Source organism: Hetaerina americana, unplaced genomic scaffold (genome assembly GCF_022747635.1).
Source record: "Hetaerina americana unplaced genomic scaffold, ioHetAmer1.1.p SCAF_54, whole genome shotgun sequence".
Taxonomy (NCBI): Eukaryota; Metazoa; Arthropoda; class Insecta; order Odonata; family Calopterygidae; genus Hetaerina; species Hetaerina americana.
In genome coordinates this window covers 1,742,749-1,761,888 of record NW_027287139.1, presented here as the reverse complement: position 1 = coordinate 1,761,888, position 19,140 = coordinate 1,742,749, and the positions used below count along the sequence as shown (strand labels likewise).

The 19,140-nt window shown below is 36.0% G+C and overlaps 1 protein-coding gene across 1 annotated transcript in view; it reads right to left on the bottom strand.

The window, feature by feature from the left end:
• The window catches only part of LOC139694738 (dynein axonemal heavy chain 3-like), a 146,853-nt gene that overhangs the window by 10,014 nt on the left and 117,699 nt on the right, over positions 1-19,140 (bottom strand). The window contains exons 44-57 of the mRNA XM_071593238.1: positions 14,480-14,681; positions 14,195-14,353; positions 13,961-14,109; positions 12,418-12,654; positions 9,908-10,099; positions 9,632-9,793; positions 5,675-5,811; positions 5,349-5,523; positions 5,057-5,263; positions 4,768-4,975; positions 4,426-4,676; positions 1,601-1,758; positions 1,356-1,515; positions 903-1,091 (exon numbers count right to left, since the gene is read on the bottom strand). Coding sequence (XP_071449339.1) covers positions 903-1,091; positions 1,356-1,515; positions 1,601-1,758; positions 4,426-4,676; positions 4,768-4,975; positions 5,057-5,263; positions 5,349-5,523; positions 5,675-5,811; positions 9,632-9,793; positions 9,908-10,099; positions 12,418-12,654; positions 13,961-14,109; positions 14,195-14,353; positions 14,480-14,681 — 2,586 coding nt within the window. The remainder of the gene's footprint in view (positions 1-902; positions 1,092-1,355; positions 1,516-1,600; positions 1,759-4,425; positions 4,677-4,767; positions 4,976-5,056; positions 5,264-5,348; positions 5,524-5,674; positions 5,812-9,631; positions 9,794-9,907; positions 10,100-12,417; positions 12,655-13,960; positions 14,110-14,194; positions 14,354-14,479; positions 14,682-19,140) is intronic.

Here is a 19,140-nt window from a genome sequence, read left to right as displayed (position 1 = left end):
AACAAAGGCCACGTACACCAAAACTCAATCGGAAAAACACAGTGTCCACCCCCCGATATGCTTTGTTTCCACAAAGTAACAATTTTAGGCCACTCCCATCAGTGAACGACATTGAGGCCCGGATGCTGATAGGCCATACAGATGTAAATGAATGCCATTTCAAGAGTTTTTAATTCTATAGGGTTATCGGATGTGGGAAGGGACGCTAGGACGGAAACATTGTAACACTGGTTGAAAGGGGTATTATGATGGGAAGCATGTTTAGGGATGGGGAGACCCATGGACGGGGAGGAGGGATTGCACGAGGCGCGGTGGTTATTAATCCTAATGTTAAGTGATGTGGAACATTGGCCTATGTAAAAGGACGGGCAGAGTTTACTGGTAAGAAGATAAACAACATTCTTGGAAGTGCAAGAGGAATAGGGGAAGGGTGGGAGAGAGTTAAATGGTGGGATGGAGTAGGGTGGAGTGGTGAAAATAGGGCAGGTTTTGCATCTTGCTCGATGACATGGAGTGGATATGGCACTGGGGGTGTGAGGGGATTTTGAGAGTGGCCTGGTGGATTTGAGGATATCTGCTAGGTTGGCGGGACGTTTGAAGGTGACAGAGGGGCAATTGGGGAGAAGGTTATATATATATATATATATATATATATATATATATATATATATATATATATATATATATATATAATCTTTACGTCTACATAAGCCTCGCACCTCAATATGGCTAACATATCTAATTACTTCAAAACCTGCCCAAAAATTTTTAACCTACCTCAGCAAAGGAAGTAAATTTTCTCTGGGTGACTAAATTCAGGCTTTTCCTGTACCAACCCAAAAAGGGAACTGTGAAATGCATTTAAAATTAATTTAGGGAAAAAATATTTTATTAAAGCTTACCTGACGTAAAACTGTGTTCATAGAATTTGAATACATAACTGGATACTTCTCTGCAACTGCTTCTAAATCATACTGTGCAGGTAACTTTCCCAATATATCTGCTGCAATTTCAATTACAAACTCTCCTGTATCTACACCAGCCACTCCACTACTAATTTGAGTTTGAGTGAGAAGTATGCCGTGCAAAAGCTGGTAAATTTAGAAAATGAAATCAGTATTACCTTACAATTTAGTAAATCATTAATCAGTCATTCCAATTTAATTGCTTACACTAGAAGTGGAGAGATAATATATGAAGGCCATTGCGCTAACGGCTTTTGCATTCCTACTTTAAGGATTCCATATTAAAAAAGATGAATAACTGATTACCTCTTTTGGACAACTTTTGACAGCAAAATGAAAAAATCATAAAAATAGTAGGAAATGGACAAAAAATGAGAAAAGTTTATTTACCTCTTCAGTTTCATTTATATCTTTTGTTATGTCAGCATTTTCATGCAAGCCATAAACTTCTGGATGAGTAATTAGTGGAAGGGTTTTTATATATTCAATACAACCAGATACAGTTGGATCAGGAGGCAAGTGATAAAACTCAATTGGTGAAAATGAATAACTGTAAATAAAAAAAATTGTCAAGAAATAAATGAGGTCAATAATTTCATTCAGATCTTAAACAATACTTAAAACTAAACAAATACTTTGGGTTTTCAATCAAATCCTTGTTATATACAATGAAGAGCAAAGAGAGCAGCAAGCGCCTGTCTTTGTCATCAGTTACTCTACCACCGTAATTGCATTCTCCAGTCAGGTATGTCAATGCCTCAAAAGGTATTTCATCATAGTCATTTAGAAACATCTGAAAAAAAAGGCAAAAGGTACATGACATGACATGAAAATCACTAAAAATATTATATATGTATTAAAATGTATCAAAAAGTATAGACATCATTAGCCGGAGGGTTTGGGAGGTGGAGGCAGTGAGTTGAGCTCATTGCCAAGATATTTTTTGAAGATCTCATTAAACTTATTAACTCTGTTATGGAGTGTGGTCTTGCACAGTGCTGAAACTTGGTCATTGAAGCAAGAAGATAGTCATAGATTGGAGGCTTTTGAGGTGTGGAGAATGATGAAATACGTAAAAGTGATGGGAAGGAAAACAAGTAAGGAAGACAAACTTGGCATGGTGGGGTAGGAGAGGTGATTGTTGGGAGAAATCCAAAGGAGGCAGGAAAGATAGATGCAGAGCATTTTGATTGGGTATGGAATGTCAAAGACTGTGATGGAGGGGAGGATGTTGTCTAAATGAGGAAGGGGTTGGAAAAGGATATCCATGTTGGATGTGGGCAGTGTTTATTGCAGTATGGGTCATGGGGTGTCTGGGGCAAGGCTAAGAAATGTAGGGTTGTAAGGTTTGTATTCACCCAAAACCTACCATAAATGATAAGACAGCCAAATGATAATAGCAATTGGCCTTATTGGCATGGGCTTCCTTAAAAAAATTACTTAGAAAGGAATCATGATTTTAATGAGACTTGATCTTTCAGACAGCATGTCTAGAAGACTACCAGAAAAATATTACAACGAAAATTGTATCCACATCATTTATAATAGCGGATGATAGAATTAATGTATTCTGTCAGATAAAAATGTTTTGGTTTCCACTATAGCATAGAGAAGTAATCTATGAATACAAAGTGGTGTCTAATGAAGCAAACCGTCTGGTCAATGGACATTGGCTGTAGTTTGACAAGCAGTGGACGAGAAGGTAGATCTGGTTATTGCTCAAAGCTTTGATTGGGTGCCAGTCATTAGTGGTGTAAAAGTAGAAGTTACTGCCTTTGTAAAACATGTTTTCCTTGACAAGTACATTTGTTGCTGCACCCATGAGCTGAGTTTAATAATGAGTAAAAATTCCAAGTATAATAAGAGAAAAAATATTTTTGTGCTGCTCCAGTGGGCATTTCCATGTTCTTTTCCTACACCCCAAAATATCTATCTATATTCAACAAAGTATTTGACACAATTCATAAGTATCCACAGCCAGAAATTTATAGATTAGATTCATATATAGACTAAACCAGCAATGCATTTTTCAGAATAAGAACCTCCTCCGAAATTGCTTTGCTGCCATCCTTGAACGTTATAAAAGTAGTGGTGATGCAGTGTGTGGCAAATGTGTACCAAAAGTGAAACTTAATCAAAAGTTAATATTTAATTTTGATAATTTGAAAGTAGTTCCCTTTTGAAACTTCTACTGAATGTTCTGGAAACTAGATGACTCTGGGGGTTGCAATATTGAGGTGGCAATATTGTGCCTCACAGTTTCAATTTCTATCTCACAATATTATTCCTGCATATTACTTCATCTCTTGTTATCTGTTAGACCTGCAGTTATACAAACAAATCTGTTTCACTTATTGAGATTGGCATGGGGCATCATGTAAGTACACCTGGCCCTTGCTTTTTCTACTACATGAAATATCCCCCATGCTGCTTGTTTTATGAATATTTTCACAGGGACACTCTTCATGGAGCAGGTCATTTATGAACATTAGATGCAGGACAGACCAAGAACAGACTCCTTTAAAAGCAAACATTTAAAACCATGAGAGCTAATTGGTCTGATGTACATTGAGTTGGGTTGCATATGAGGACTGTGGTTTTTGGTCTGAAGCTGAAAAAGAATGGTCACATAAATCTGCAACTAGTGGGTCAATGATGGTTACATAATAGTTGGGATAATAAATAGTTGTAATTGCAATGGCAAAACAATCTTTTGAAACTGCCCATGGAAGTTATTGGGTAACCATCGAGTTGCGATCAGTGGCTAGAGAGAAATCAAATTCTGTTCGTCCACTAGCACAGCCATGACTTTAAAATGCAGTTCCGCACCTCTCTGTGTTGATGTGCTTATGTAAACTGAAAGTCCTGTGATGAGAAAATGCACACTCCTCTGTGTTTCTATGATTAATAAATGGAGATGGCGGGGAGAATGAAAGTAGCCACTGGATATAGGGTTACAAGTATGACATCTGCACACGGCCAGTGTATACATGCAATTTGGTTTTTGGAGAACAAAGAAAGTGCTCCATTATGCTTATATTGCAGATATTTTGCACATTAAGGACAAAGAGACAAATTTGGGGTTCGACCAATTGAGCTTCAAAGAGCCTAGCCACCTACTCTTCGATTTCACTCTACCTGGCTGAGATCATATGATCACCTTCATGAGTACTCACTCTCAATTCCTTGATTGGGGGAAATGGTGGCGCTACTATTTGGGGCACCATTGCCACTAGCAACTGAAACAGGTGATGGTGAATCATCTGTGCATGATGTTTCTTGGAAAACTCTGGCTGAATATGATTAGCGTATATAAACTGGAATTTTTAGAAGTAAATACTAATAGAAAGAGTAGCCATATTAAAGATGGAAGCTCTTTCTGAATATATGGTGTGATTGAATGGAAGTAGTGCGCAAGAAGACTGCATAAAGATATTTCTTTTAAAAAAGAATTCTGTACCTGAAGTTGCATTACACTAATTCGAAGGTCAGATTCATTGAATTCATAAGGAATATTCCATCCAAGTGGTCCAAAGTTCCTTCTTTCTTGTACCAATGCATGAAAAAAACATAAGCCAAAGAGTAAATTCTGCCACTCCTTTGTTTTCTTACAGGCACTGAAGAATTTTGCATCTGAAATTGGATCATTCATATATGACCTTAGCAGATTTGACTTCATCCCTTTTGGGGGTTCGTTTGTCATTTTAACTCCTGAAAATAAAAAAAAACAGTGTACATGCAGATGGAGTTATTTAACACATTATTTTTTGTAATGAGAGAAAAAATCATTGGCCTATGTTACCGTTTTGAAGAATAGCAACTGGGAAAGCACTGGATGGGTAACTTGTTAGCCAAATACGAAATCTTTCATGAGTTGTTTCTGGTACAATAACATCTTCACATATTTTTTCTAAACACCCCATCCAACTCTCTGCTAAATGACAATTCTGCAAGACCACCCAATGTCCCAATGATACCGCTTTGTTAATCATACTTTCAGCAATAGGGCCCTGAAAATCAATTTCAATGTAAATCAGATGATAGCACATGTATTATTTGAAAAAATATGTAATTAATTAAAGCAAACCCACCTGTCCTTGTCCCAAGGAAATAGTTTGAATCATATCACCACCAATGCCCTTGGTTTCAGCAAATTTCATCAAGCTAACCATGGGGTCCGCACCAGGTGAAAGCACGAATATTAGTGGTGTGCAGTTATTAGAATCACTGAAAGACCCCACTAAATCAAAAGGTGGAGGCTCAATGAATGATCTTGACATATTCTGGGTAATGAAATCCTATGATGAAGGAAACAATTATAGCATCTAAAATGTTAGGAAGAGAATTGCTTCGACTTACTTAACAATTCTTTGGATTAGGTACCTGTACAGCAGGAACTACTTTGTCTGGTCTTACACACTTCAAAATAATTAATTTGTTGATTCCATCTACATCATTAAATGGTTCTGGGAAATTTGCTTTCTGTGGGGTTGATGATGAATACAATTCTTTCCATTCTTCAATATGTTTTGACAAGCTAAGTCTGAAGCCTGCAAGACTAAAGATAAAAAACAATGTCACATTTAGAATGAAAAAATACTAAATCAAAATTCCCAGATAATTTGTAGGTGAGCAAAAGAACAGAATATTCATTGGAGATAAAACGATAAAGGATACAGTTTCAATTTAGCGATTAGTTGAACACTAACCTCTTCAGTGATGATGCTTTAACAATATCATTCCAAGATTTATCTGGCAACCAACTTGGATCAGGATTTGGAAAAGGATTTTCCAAAGCTACTCCTCCAGTTAAGAGGAAGACCCATGAATCTTGTGGTAAAAGTCCCTAATTGCAAATCATATGACAGTTTTATTGAGTAATTGAAAAAATGAACATATTTACTGTAGCCTGATAATAAACTACCATTTGAAAATTGAAATTTTGATTAATATAAATTGAATGCTAGAAGATAGAACAATAAAATGTAATTATATACATGCACATAGGCACATGTAAGAGAAAAGTTGTAGCAATTCTCTTCAATTCTTGGATTATTGTTTGACAAAATCACAATATATTTAGTCAAATGGCATTAGTTCAGTTTAAGTGAATTGTTTTCTCAATAGAAAAAAATGTAAATATCTTAGTTTAAAAATGTAATGTTTTCTCTTTTCTCCAGCTGATAAACTTTCCCAATCTTACAAAGAAAAGGTACCATTATTCAACCGTCTGAAATATTAATATTTTTACATTAAAAAAGTCACATTAGATGCCATGCTAGATAGATGCTATTTTGTCAGTTCCTGTATGAAATACCATATTTTCCCATCGATAATGTGTGCGTTATCCATAAAAAAATGTTCAGATGATGGAAAAAAATGATGATGCACGTTATGCAATGAAAATTGAAAAAATCCAAGCATAAGATGTATTTTTACCCACACACATCCAATATAGATGCATTTTTACACACACTATATAATTTTTATGCGGTGATGTTGGATGGGATGAAGGGAGGAAGGAAGTACTCAGAGATGAAGAAGGACCTGATGTAGATTAGGATGCAGGATTTTGTGTTTTGTTAGGAGGAATAAAATATTTATTTGGTAGTTGTGTCCATCCAAAAACCTACCTTAACTCCTCACCTCTCCTGTGTTCGTCCTTTATGTATGTTCCTATCCCTTTTTCTTAAAGCTGTTTCTATGTAAATGAGTATTTGTTTGCCGTTTGGTGGGATTTCATGTTTGAATGTATATATAAGTATATATGTATACATATATATATATATATGTATATACTTATTTATATATATATATATATATATATATATATATATATATAATTCTTATATATTTATATGTATATGCAGATGCACGGCATCTATACACATTCAAGATAACTATGAAGCCCTGGGTGCGTGGTATCTATACAAATTCATGATAATTACAAAGTTCTGGTTGTGCGTTATTGCGAAAATTTGGTAATTGAAATAAGGGTCAGAGGAGGTTTTTCAATTCATATGGAAGGAGATCATAAACATTGAACTGGACAAGGTGTCTCAAAACTTGAAAATTCTCAGGATATCTAAAAGTATTTCCATTATCTTTAAATTTAAGAATAATTTCATGGCAAAAAATAATGGATATCCTCTTTAATTGTAGCACCAAATATGTCATTACAAGTCAAGAGTACAGAATTTTATCAAAATATTTGAATAGGCCATGCCCTTGATGCTTGAACCCAACTAAGCCCAATGGTTTGTGAAATTAACATTTGTGGTTGTGTTAATGGGCCCTTTGGTAGATTTAGTAGGTAGTGGAAACAAAAATGACCCATAGATTATTTTTTTACAAGCTTTGTGATTGTGGATGTCAGCATTTGTAGAGAAATTCTTTCAGTTCATTCTTGTGTGTACTAGCGTTGAAAAAATGTAAATTATGGAAGAGGTAATACGTTGTACTGCCTAAATAATGCAAACTTTAGGCATCAAATTTAGCATTCGCTATCAACCATACACATGAAACACAGTAATCAACCCAAAGATCAGTTTGGTTGGTGATGATAGGTATCACCCAGTACTGACGGGGTGTGAAATTCACATATCAGGGTAGGGGGGCCAGTTCCTTTCCCTGTGCCAGTTATGGTTTCCCAGGAAGATCTGGTACCTGAAAAAGCACATAGCTTGCCCAGGTGGAGCTGCAGGTGCCCAGAGAGGCTTGTCCGGGAATCGTACCCGTGACCCTCCGGTCAGTAGTCCAACGCTCTAACCCTGGACTACCGTGACCCACAACCATACACATATTTTAATTAAAAAATGGATAGCAATATAATGGAAATAATATGAGAAATTTAATGAAGAATACAATGCATCTTTCCACTGTCCTTTATTCACGTACAACTAGTTTCAACGCTCAAGTCTCGACCTGATGATGACGCTTGAGCGTAGAAACTAGTTGTACATGAATAAAGGACAGTGGAAAGATACATTGTATTCTTCATTTAATTAACATAAATTTCCACAAGGTTGAGCCAGGAACAATTGAATATATAATATGAGAATAATAATTTACTGTACCTTGCATACATATCTATCATGCTGTGACTTATGCTAAGAAAAACAAGAGTGACTTTAAAATGAATAACAGTTATCACTGTCACATTACCAGAAGATGAAAGGATATACATGTGAAAACATCAAACCTGCCTATGGTAGCTAAAGGACCAGCATCAATGTACAGAATCTTGCTTAACAATCTGCCTAACCATATTCAAGAAGAATCTATTTGCATATCTAGTTGATGAGTGTTATTATATTGCAAATGAATATTTATGTTAACTATCTGAAATCAGTCTCCTGTCATACACGTATTTGTATTTCTATTTGGGAATTATGCCATCTACAGGTATGTGGATGGCATACCTGTATATCCCAGTGACATGTCCCACACACCTGTCAGGTATTCTCAACACTGTACACTGTGTCTACTGGACAAACACATAACACAAACCATAATAGAGTGATAGAAGCATGTCATTAGAAATAAGAAGGGAAACTGTCTATTTAAACAGACTACAATTCAACATGCACAACATGAACTGCTTACTCGGCACACAAACTCCTCTAAAACATATTTTCTGCCTCACTAAGAAGTGCACTACACTTACAGCACCATATTTTTATACAACCCAAGTATACTACATAGGAAGCACCATTGTTTTTGTTGAACTACTACAGGTATCTTTTGAAAATGAAACAGGATTAGAAACTTTCAGGTCATCAATTGTAATGGGTTCTTTTTATAATGCCACACCACCAGAAGAAACCACTCATTAATTTCATATTTATTGATGTTATTTTTATGTTGTGCCTGAAGGTGCTTCAGTGTAATGAATATAATTGAATAATAAAAACATTTTTTGTGGAATGCGGTCTATATATATTCATTGTTTTATTCCTATTATTGTAATTGTTTTTTTTGAGGTGCAGTAATAGCTGAGGCAATGTCACAAAGGCTGGCTGTTTTTCAGGAGTCCCTGAAAATTTGTGGCTGTGGACTGTTTACAACAATTCAAACTATGATATTAAAAAAAATATTTTTTCTAATTCAAAGAAATATTTGAGGAGCATTATTCAAGAAAACAAAAAATGCCAATTTACAATAATGCTAAAACTAGTCTAAAATCATTCATAAGAGCATCAAATGTCTTAGATCTTATAAAATAGAAAAATATAAATAAAATTATATATATTATAAAATTTATCACCTTAAATATTAATATGAAAGCCATTCCTCATGGCTTCACATCAAATAGTGGTGAATTAATAAGCAAAAAGACAATTGTGATTGGTTCTGATTTTCAGTGAAATGGGGGAAAAGAAGAAAAAACATTAGTAACAAAAACATTTCAAGAAAATGGTTTTAGGATATCTCATTCGAGATGACCCTGATAGTGATTTTAGATTATTTGTGGCAAATTATACGAAGAAGAATTCTTATAGATGAATGAGGAGTATTAATAAAGTAAGAGAGAGAAAGTAAGAACTGAGTTTAGAATTTAAACCCCCATACTTTTGGAGCTGTAAAATACTACCCACTTCATAATCTCAATCAAGACAACAATTATCAGAATAAATTCAGAGGAGGAGAATAAGCATGACACATACCTTTGAATGCAATATTCCTGCACACAGTACAAAGGAAAATATCAGCTTATGCTTTTCAAATAATGAACGACACACGTTTTCATAAATACTTCTCGTGAAATAAGTGTTTAAATATTGCAGTCGAATTTCCAGTTTTTCAGATTTCTCACTGTTGATGATTGACTGAAAATAAGCACATGATATATTTAATTTTTAATCAAATTCTGATAAAGAAAATGCAGTCATTCAACAGCATGAAGGTAAAGAAAAATCTCTTGACATCTATACTGTAATTACCTGATTATATAAATGAATGAACCATACCAGTGAATACTGATACATTGGGTCAATATTAGCAAGTTCAGATATGCAGAAAAACAACACTGAGGAGTGATGTGACACTGGCTTGTATTCATTGCGAGCATGGTCTATTTCTATTTCAGTGATGGCTGCCACTTCCTGTTTGGCTTGTATTTCTTCAGAAAGAACCTTGAAATGAAAATGTTAGCCAGTTTTGATCAGAGTACACCATTTGCTAAAAAATATGAGTTCTTTGTATGAATCTAGGAAGAAAATGGCATTTTTTAGCATAATCATTATACCTAAATGACTCATATATACATATTTTTTTGGAAAAATAATGCTCTTAAGCGACGACAAAAATATATGAGAACTTGAGAAACTATATATGATATAGGTTTGTTGAATATGTCTAAGTGCCTACAACTTATAACCATTTTCATGTAATTCACAAACAACCTGAGATATTGCGAGATAAGTGTTGAGCAGTCATGCTTAACCTTTGGCTCTTAATGGGAACTGACATTTTTCAAGCTCATAGGCGACATTTGGAAAACTGATATAACTTGTATTAATTAATTGAATTAGCTTGTATAATGATGAGAGAAGACACTTTGCTTTTCCATATAGAATTTTTTTTATCACAACGTAGGTTTTGTTGCGGTGTAACATCTTCAGGTAAATTGAAAATTTTTGAACTCACATATATACACCCAAATGCTGGGAAAGAGGGGATGGGAGGAGGAGAGAACAACCAAAGGACAATTGAAGGAGGGGGGGAGAAAAAGGGCTAGGTCGTGGGAGGGGAGGAAAAGGTGAAGGAGCGAAGGCTCAAGGAATGCCAGAGGATGGTCTACCAGTTGATGGCATGGTAATTAGGTGGACTACGGGAGACCATTAATGGCCTGACGTTGGGTGGATATGAGATGGGCAGGTTGGCGGGTGGGTTGGGGGGGTTTGAAGGACTGGTCATTGGGAAATGCCACAAGGGGAGCAGGAGGGATATAAAAATTCATTGGTTAAAACATCCTTTCCGAATCGGCATTGTGTAGGATCTCTAGCTGTTCCAGAGCATGCCTTCCTCTCCGCATATAGAATGACCGAGAAGAGGTCGCTTCTGTGGCCACAATCAATGAGATGTTTGGCAAAGAGGGATGAGGAATCGTTCTTACAATAGCATGCCTGGTGTTCTTTTACTCTTGTCTCTATCTTCCTTCCCATTTGGCCTATGTATACTCCATTACAGTCATCACAGTGCAGTTTATATACTCCACTCTTGGGTAATGGGTTGAACCTATCTTTGTAATGGCAAAGAAGGCTTTTTAGGTTAGTCCAGTGGTAGAAGGCAGATACCACTTTGTCCTTTGGCAAGATTCTTTTGTACTTTTAAGGAAATGTGTTCTGAGACAGGGAATTTCCACCACTGGGGCTTTTCCTTTGTGGAACTGTCATAAATGGCTCACTTGGCTAGCCTGGACAATTTTCTCCTAAAAAGTCAGTCGATTAAACCTTCACTATAGCTATTATTCCTGGCAATCATTTCATAGTGTTTAGTTCCTTCAAGTTGTTATCTTTAGACATCGGTATAGAAATTAGCCTATGCAGCACAGAGTGAAAGGCTGATAGGTTTTGGGAGACATGGTGTCTTCAGTTATTGGGAATTACCAAGCCTGTGTAGCACTCTTTCCTAAATACAGAAAAATCAAGCTTATCCTTTATCACTGAGGTAACTAGATCTAAAAAATTAAGGGATATACCTGATTCTATTTGAAGGCTGGTACCACCTTGTCCTTTGTCAGGATTTTTGTACTTTAAGGAATTCTTGTGTCATTTAGCTTGTATATAATTATCTCTTTTATTACATCAGTAGATGCATTAAATAACTAAAAAAAGTATTTAAAAATAAAATGAGCTATCAAATTGGAAAACAGTGAAATTTAAAATTTCAAGGATTATTTCATTTAAATTTAGAAGATTTAGTTGGATAGGTGTTAAGCTCCCATCCCAAAAAAAAGGGAAAATTGTCATATGTGAAGACTTTGTAACATTAAGTTTGATTTACCTCCCAATTAAGGTGTTACTGTGTGACAATTTTCCACAAAATAAAATTTATTATGAATGGTTTCAGTGTAATTACATCATCATTAGGCCTTTTTCACCTGATGATGATGAAGTTATATTGAAACCGGTTGTAATAAATTTTATTTCGTGGACAATTTCCAATTTTTAACATTCCACCATATCACACCTGAAACGTCACTTTTTAAGAGTAAGTTTCAGGGTAATTTCCAGACCAGGCGTAGTTTTCATGCATGTATTCCTTTAGTATCATTAGCACTATTATATGCTATCTGGGAACATACAGACTGGATTTCAGTTCGGATTCGCTGGTTACATCCAGCTGGAATAGACAACTTGAAAACAGCTGAATACAACAGCTCAATCCAGCCAACATCCAGCTTTTATGATATCTGGGATGTACAATGCACATGTATTCATTATCTTACCTTGGAAGATGACAGAATTTGTAGGGCAGTTTCATCCTCAAGGATATTTCCCTCAGATGTTGACAGGACCTCAAGTATTTTATCCTCAATTTCTTTAAGCATTTTTTTATTACTAGCACTTTCTAAAATTAATTCATTTTTTTTCTCTTCCAAATCTGGCCTCTCTTTGGCCACCAGAATACCTAGAAGTTGATCTTGAAGCCCCAATTGGGTAATCATGAAGTTAAGCAAAGTTACCTGCACAATAAAGTAGAATTTTTAATTACCAGTTACTTATGCACTCCTTGAGGTTAAGGCAATCTATGTGCATTGAAGTTCCATATTATCATGGTCTCATTTTCTGAGGCATACAATATGGGAGTCTCCTAGGTATATTTTAGTAAATTATAGTTTTACTACTCTTTCAATTCACATTCCCAATAACTCTTCTGAACAAGGTAATTTAATTGCAATTACTTTCAGTTAATTAAATGCATTTTGTAAATTATTACTAATATGTTGGTCATTTAGAAGGCATGCAACAGACCTCATCAAATACTTCATCTCTTTGAAGAAGAACCAAGCTAAACATTCACAAACGTGAAAAACATATCCTTCATCACCAAATTCCACTTCCTTACTCATTCCATAAGTACGGAAGTATCTTAAATTACTTATTATTGTAAAGTTTACTCATTTACATAACTTATAGATAGGGAAGGGTCACAAGTTTATGGTAAATATAGCTGATCTCTGCATTATTCTGGGTTCTTGCCATAGTTGGCGTGAATAGGCTAAAGTTTCAACAGCAATCCTGATATTGCTTTCAGACTGTTGGTTTCAGGCCAAAATTTCTACAACCTTTATAGAAGTTTTATTTTGTTGCTGTGCTCTGATTGTTTGGCTGCCATGCATTCTTTAGGTGTCCTCCACCATCTTTGTTGAAGTTCATAGGTGTCTTATGGATTATCTTATCTGTCTTGGATAGTACTGGCTCTCCTTTACAATAATTTATTCATCATCAATGCATCATTCATTCATCTTCAATTTTAATGGCATTTACTCAAGAATCCATAGAAGTAGCTAAAATGCAAATGAACTTTAACAAAGGTGACAGATATACTCAGAGTAAGATGCAGAAATGGGTTGTATGGAGGCATTAATAAGTACATGAATAAATATTATGTGGCTTTCAAAAATGACTAATATGCTGATACTTTGAATAGTTTCTAACCATTTAAAAACAAACCCTAAAAGTTAGTTGGAAGATTTGCTTGCTCATAATTATTTGGGACTGTTTATCGGGTGATGATTATTAGGACTTGTACTGAATTCTTGCTCTTGACTACTTACTCTTCATTACAAATAATATCAGAGGTGAAAAGACCCCCTCATGAATCAAATGTCACTTTTGCATCAAGGCTCATACTCTGCTCTGGGGTTAATCATCTTTTGGGACTTGTCAAAGAACCCCTGAAGCTCAAGGCTATTACAAATGAATTTTAGAAAAAAAATACTATAAGATGATGGATTTTTGTTTCAATTTAAAAAAAAACATACATACCTTTACAGCAATTTCTGGTAGATAATGAGGATTTCTCTGTCGTGTTGTGATATAAAATCTAAAATCATTGTTATAAACTAAGGCATTGTCACCAACCTTTAAATATTCAATATTTGCCTCTTTGTAGGTTTGTTTGAGTAAGATTGGTTCTAGAAAAAATCATAGACGTGCTAATCATTTCCTTTCTGTATGGATTTAAATAACTGCAGAATACATTAATAGAATTACTCTAACCTAAGTTAGCATCTATTTCTTCTCCGATATTTTCAAGAAGTGCAGGAAATCCTGAGGTAATACAGTTTTCTAATACCCTCATGTAGTTTGAGTCAGTCAATTTAATGATTGCCAAATTATTTGATTTTTCCATATTTTTAATCCATTTGTTTGCTTGATCTACAATGAAAAACAAAATAAATTAATTTTGATGAAACTTAAAAGGCATAATGAATGTCTTACTTTCCTATTTTCTGTCAAAAACCTGAAAAATGCAACATACGTAAAGATGAAATATAACCTTACTTTGAGGATCTATCATCAATGGCCAGCGTCTGGCCCTTGACACAATAATTCCATTTTCCACCGAAAAGGCATCCACAGGAAGGCCATGTATATTCCATGCTCTAATTTGAACAGGTTCACCTAATATTGCAACTAAGGAAAATGTTTCAGAGCATGGTATGCCTAAAGTCATGCAATATTTTTTCCACTCATCAGCTGCATTCTGGAATTAAATAGGTGTCATTTTTCAAATTGAGAAAAGACATTATGCAATTGGAAATGATGAATGGGATGACAGCATTGGATATTAAACTCTTCCATTTCCTGAGCATGCATTTATATAATGACCAACTACAATCATTAATTTTACAAAAGGAATTATTACCCTAAATAGCTTTAATTTAAAGATAAATCATTATGCTAATTATTAATAAGAATTAATAGCATGGAATATTCCCAGAATTTCATGGAGCACTTAAGTGTTTAGGATACTGCATCATTAATTTTTGAACAATCATAATGTGGCATTCTTCAATGAGAAGTTGGAAAAGAAATATTATTTATTTATTAGGTAATCTACTGTTAAGGTAGGTTTATGGATGGACACAACTACTAAATAAATATTTTGTGCCTCCTAAGAAAAAACAATCCAGCAACCTAGTGTACATCAGGTCCCTCTTCATCTCTGAGTACTTCCTAATTCACTTCATCCTGTCCAACATCCCTATCCTGTTCCTGCGCCCTTCTATTTCAGTCTTCAACATCCCACTGCCGATCAATACGCCCCTCATCCATTTTTCCTGTCTCCATAGGATTTCTCCCAACAAACCCCTCTCTTTGCCCACCATACCAAGTACTTCCTCATTTGTTTTCCTTTCGGTCCATTTCACCTTCTCCATTCTTCTCCACAACCACATTTCAAAAGCCTTCAATCTATGTCTATTCTCCTGCTTCAATGACCATTTTCCTGCACCATACATAGCTACGCTCCATATCAAAGTTTTTATGAGTCTTTTCTAAATATCCTTACTCAAGGCCCCAGTCATCAACTCCCTCCTCCTTGAGAAAGCCTCTTTGCCTAGCGCAATTCTTCTCCTTACGTCCATACTACTTTGACCATGTTGGTCCAAAACACTACCGAGATACGTAAACTGGTCTACCTGGTCTAGTTTTTGCTCTCCTATTTTAACGTTTAGCTTAGCCTTTTTCTTTCTAGAAAATCGCATAACCTTTGTTTTATTAATATTGATTCTCATCCCATACCTGTCACACTGAATTTCCAATTCACTCAACAATGCTTGCAACCCCTTGGCTGACTGACAAACTAAAGCTTGGTCATCAGCAAACCTAACTGATTTTACAAATTCCCCGCCCTTTTTCATTCCTACCTCCAGTTCTTCCCATGCCTCTTTAATCATTTCCTCTGCATACAGGTTGAACAGCAATGGTGATAATGGGCAGCCCTGCCTTAGACCCTTTCCTAACACTGCCCATCCTGACTCCCCGTTCCCCACTCGCACCTGAGCAGTCTGAGACATGTACAGGTTGCGGATTAGCCTCCTTTCCCTCCAATCTATTCCTATTTTCTGCAGAATACTCATTAGTTTTTCCCAATTCACTCTATCAAACGCTTTTTCGAAATCTACGAAACAGGCAAATACCTCCTGATTGTGTTCTATATTCCTCTTGATTAATGATCTCATTACTGCAATGGCATCACGCGTACCTCTCCCCTTCCTAAACCCCAGCTGATCATCCCTTAAGTAATCACTTGTCCTACTCTTTATCCGTTTGTTTGTGATCCTGAGAACAACTTTAGCTGCGTGGGATATCAAACTTATATTCCTGTGTCCTCATGTGATGTAGCATTTACCTTTTTCAGAGTAGGAACTAGAGCTGATCTCACAAAGTCTTCTGGCCAGATTCCTTCCTCATAGATACTCTGAATCAGCCCATATAGCCTCTTCCTCCCACATTTTCCTATACATTTCAGTAGTTCCGCATGGAATGTTATCCACCCCCACGGCCTTATTTAGTTTCATCCCCCTTAATGCCCTTCCTATCTCATCATCGAGTATGCCTGGACGTAAGCTATCTTCCTCTACGTCATGCTCCTTTTGTCTGTCGAACTGTGTTGGTCTAAGTTCTTTACTATAGAGTTCTTCTATATACTCCTTCCATCTCTCTTGGATCTTCCCTGGGTCAACTATTATCTTACCTGCCTTATCTCTAACTGTTAGCATAGCTCTTCCTTTCTTACTTCCCGATAAAGATTTAACTTTGCTGTACAGGGCACCAATTTCACCCTTCCTCTGCCAACTTCCCATATCCTCGCACTGCATCTTCCACCATGATTCCTTTGCTTTATTTGTCGCCCACCTCAATTTATTCACCAATTTCACCCTTCCTCTGCCAACTTCCCATATCCTCGCACTGCATCTTCCACCATGATTCCTTTGCTTTATTTGTCGCCCACCTCAATTTATTATTTAAGTCTTTAGTCTTTAAGTCTAAGTCTAAGTCTTTATACTTTATTTTGCCTAACACTGTGTTTACATTCTTCCATTTTCTCTCCTCATCCATATTTGTAATTATCTCATCCGTGATCCATGGTTTCCTAGTCCTTTTTTGTCAACAGTTCTAATAGTGTCTTTTGTGGCTTTTGATAACCCTTTCTTGATACTTTCCCAATTTTCTTCAATAGTACTTAGCTCTTTAACATCTTCCATGATTTTTTCTACAGCCTTTTGGTACTCCTTCCTTTCCAATCCATTTAATGCTTCTACATTCCATTTTCTAACCCACTGCCCCTGCCTTATCTTTTTGAAACGGACTCTACACTTCATCACAACTACATTGTGATGAGAGTCTGCATCTGCTTCTGGGAAGCTGAGCAGAGCTGACCAAATTTATCACACTGTTCCTAAACCTGTGTCTAACCAGGATATAATCTAGCTGATACCTTTCTAAGTCACCTGGCATTTTCCATGTATACCTGCGTCTTTTGTGGTGTCTAAACCAGGTGTTGGTGATGACTAGCCCCCATCTCCTGCAGAACTCAACCGCTTTCTCCCCGCGGTCATTCCTCATGCCTAAACCATAGTCCCCATCCCTATCACCATCTCTTCCTTCGCCTAGCGTTGCATTCCAATCCCCCATCACTATAAATTGTTTCCCTGCGCAAACACATGCGATTATGTTCTCTAACTGATGGTATATCCTATCGACCTCTTCTTCCTTATGGTTACTCGGTGGAATGTATACCTGAATAATAACCAAGTTCATCGGTTCTGCTTTTATCTCTACTAGTAATAATCTATCCGTTACCTGCTCTATGTTGACTACGCTTCTTCCTACCTCTTTATTTAATACTATGGCAACCCCTTGTTGGCTCTCGTCCCCGCCACTATATATTATTCTATACTGATCACTCCAGTAATCCCCGCTATCCTTCCATCTCACCTCGCATAGACCTAAAATATCTATACTTCCCCTTTCAATCTCTCGTTTAACATTCTCTAAAGAATTCTATTCTCTCTTGGGAAAGAATGATGGTTAGGAAATAATTCAATTAAATTCTACAAAATGCTGTTCTTAGCTTCAGGATTTTTTGTCTGCCTTGCCTAGTTTCTTCACTCATCCAGAATCATGACAATTGGTTATATTTACTTTCATGTACTCTATCATAATATATGGTATGGTATTAGTCTCTGAAAAGAAGAGGTTTAGTTCAAATAGGTTCTGGTGTTTCTATAATCCTGTTCCTAACTACATTAAAACAGCACACTTCTGGATGGGCTAAGGACCTTAGTACAAGTCAATCGGTAAAAAATGGCATGAATATTTTGCCTCAATCGGATGTTTCTAACCATATCCCTACCCTCAAGTGGAATAATATAATTAAAAATGGGCTGTGCACAATTATAGGAAACAGGTCATTTTTTTATGGGAAAAAGTAAAAAGAATATTTTGACATATTTTTGAGTTCTTTCTATATTAATTCACAAACTTACTGAATGCTTAAAATCTGGCAGGGGAGGGAGAGGGGAACACATACATTTTCCAGATTAATCATAAACTTCTTCTTTTTCCACTCCTCCTTTTAATGATAGGATCTATGTGCTTTGTATGTTGCATAATAGTTTCATCTGTGCCTGCCAACCCTAAAACCCGGGCTATGCAATTCACATTTACAGTTGCGCAATTGATCTAGGAATACACTTGAGGTAAAGATAATGCTCTCATATGTATAACACCTGTTAACTTTTTTTGGAACTAGAGAGTTATCCAAATATCTTAGCTCTTCATCAATAAAATATGGAAAGGTTCAGCACCACTCATGGATAAACAGGACAGTTTTATGTAAAAATAATGAAATAACAATAAATAAAGAATAAAGATGAGTAATTTCACATGCCCTCCCCATGGACTACATCCCTGACGTGTTGAAGGGCTAATGGATTCTTGTGGCCTATGAAACTGTGCTGGTGGGAACAATGATATTAACCCCTCGTAGGGTCACCCATACTAGATGGATAGGAGAGTAGGAGCCAGATGAAATGTAGTCTGCAGAACATCTGTTCCTCAGTGCAGCAGCTGCAGAGGCAGCTGACCATTGAGCGATGGTGACACATTAAAAACACTATTAAGACAGATAACAGGAAATCACTCATAATTATGAT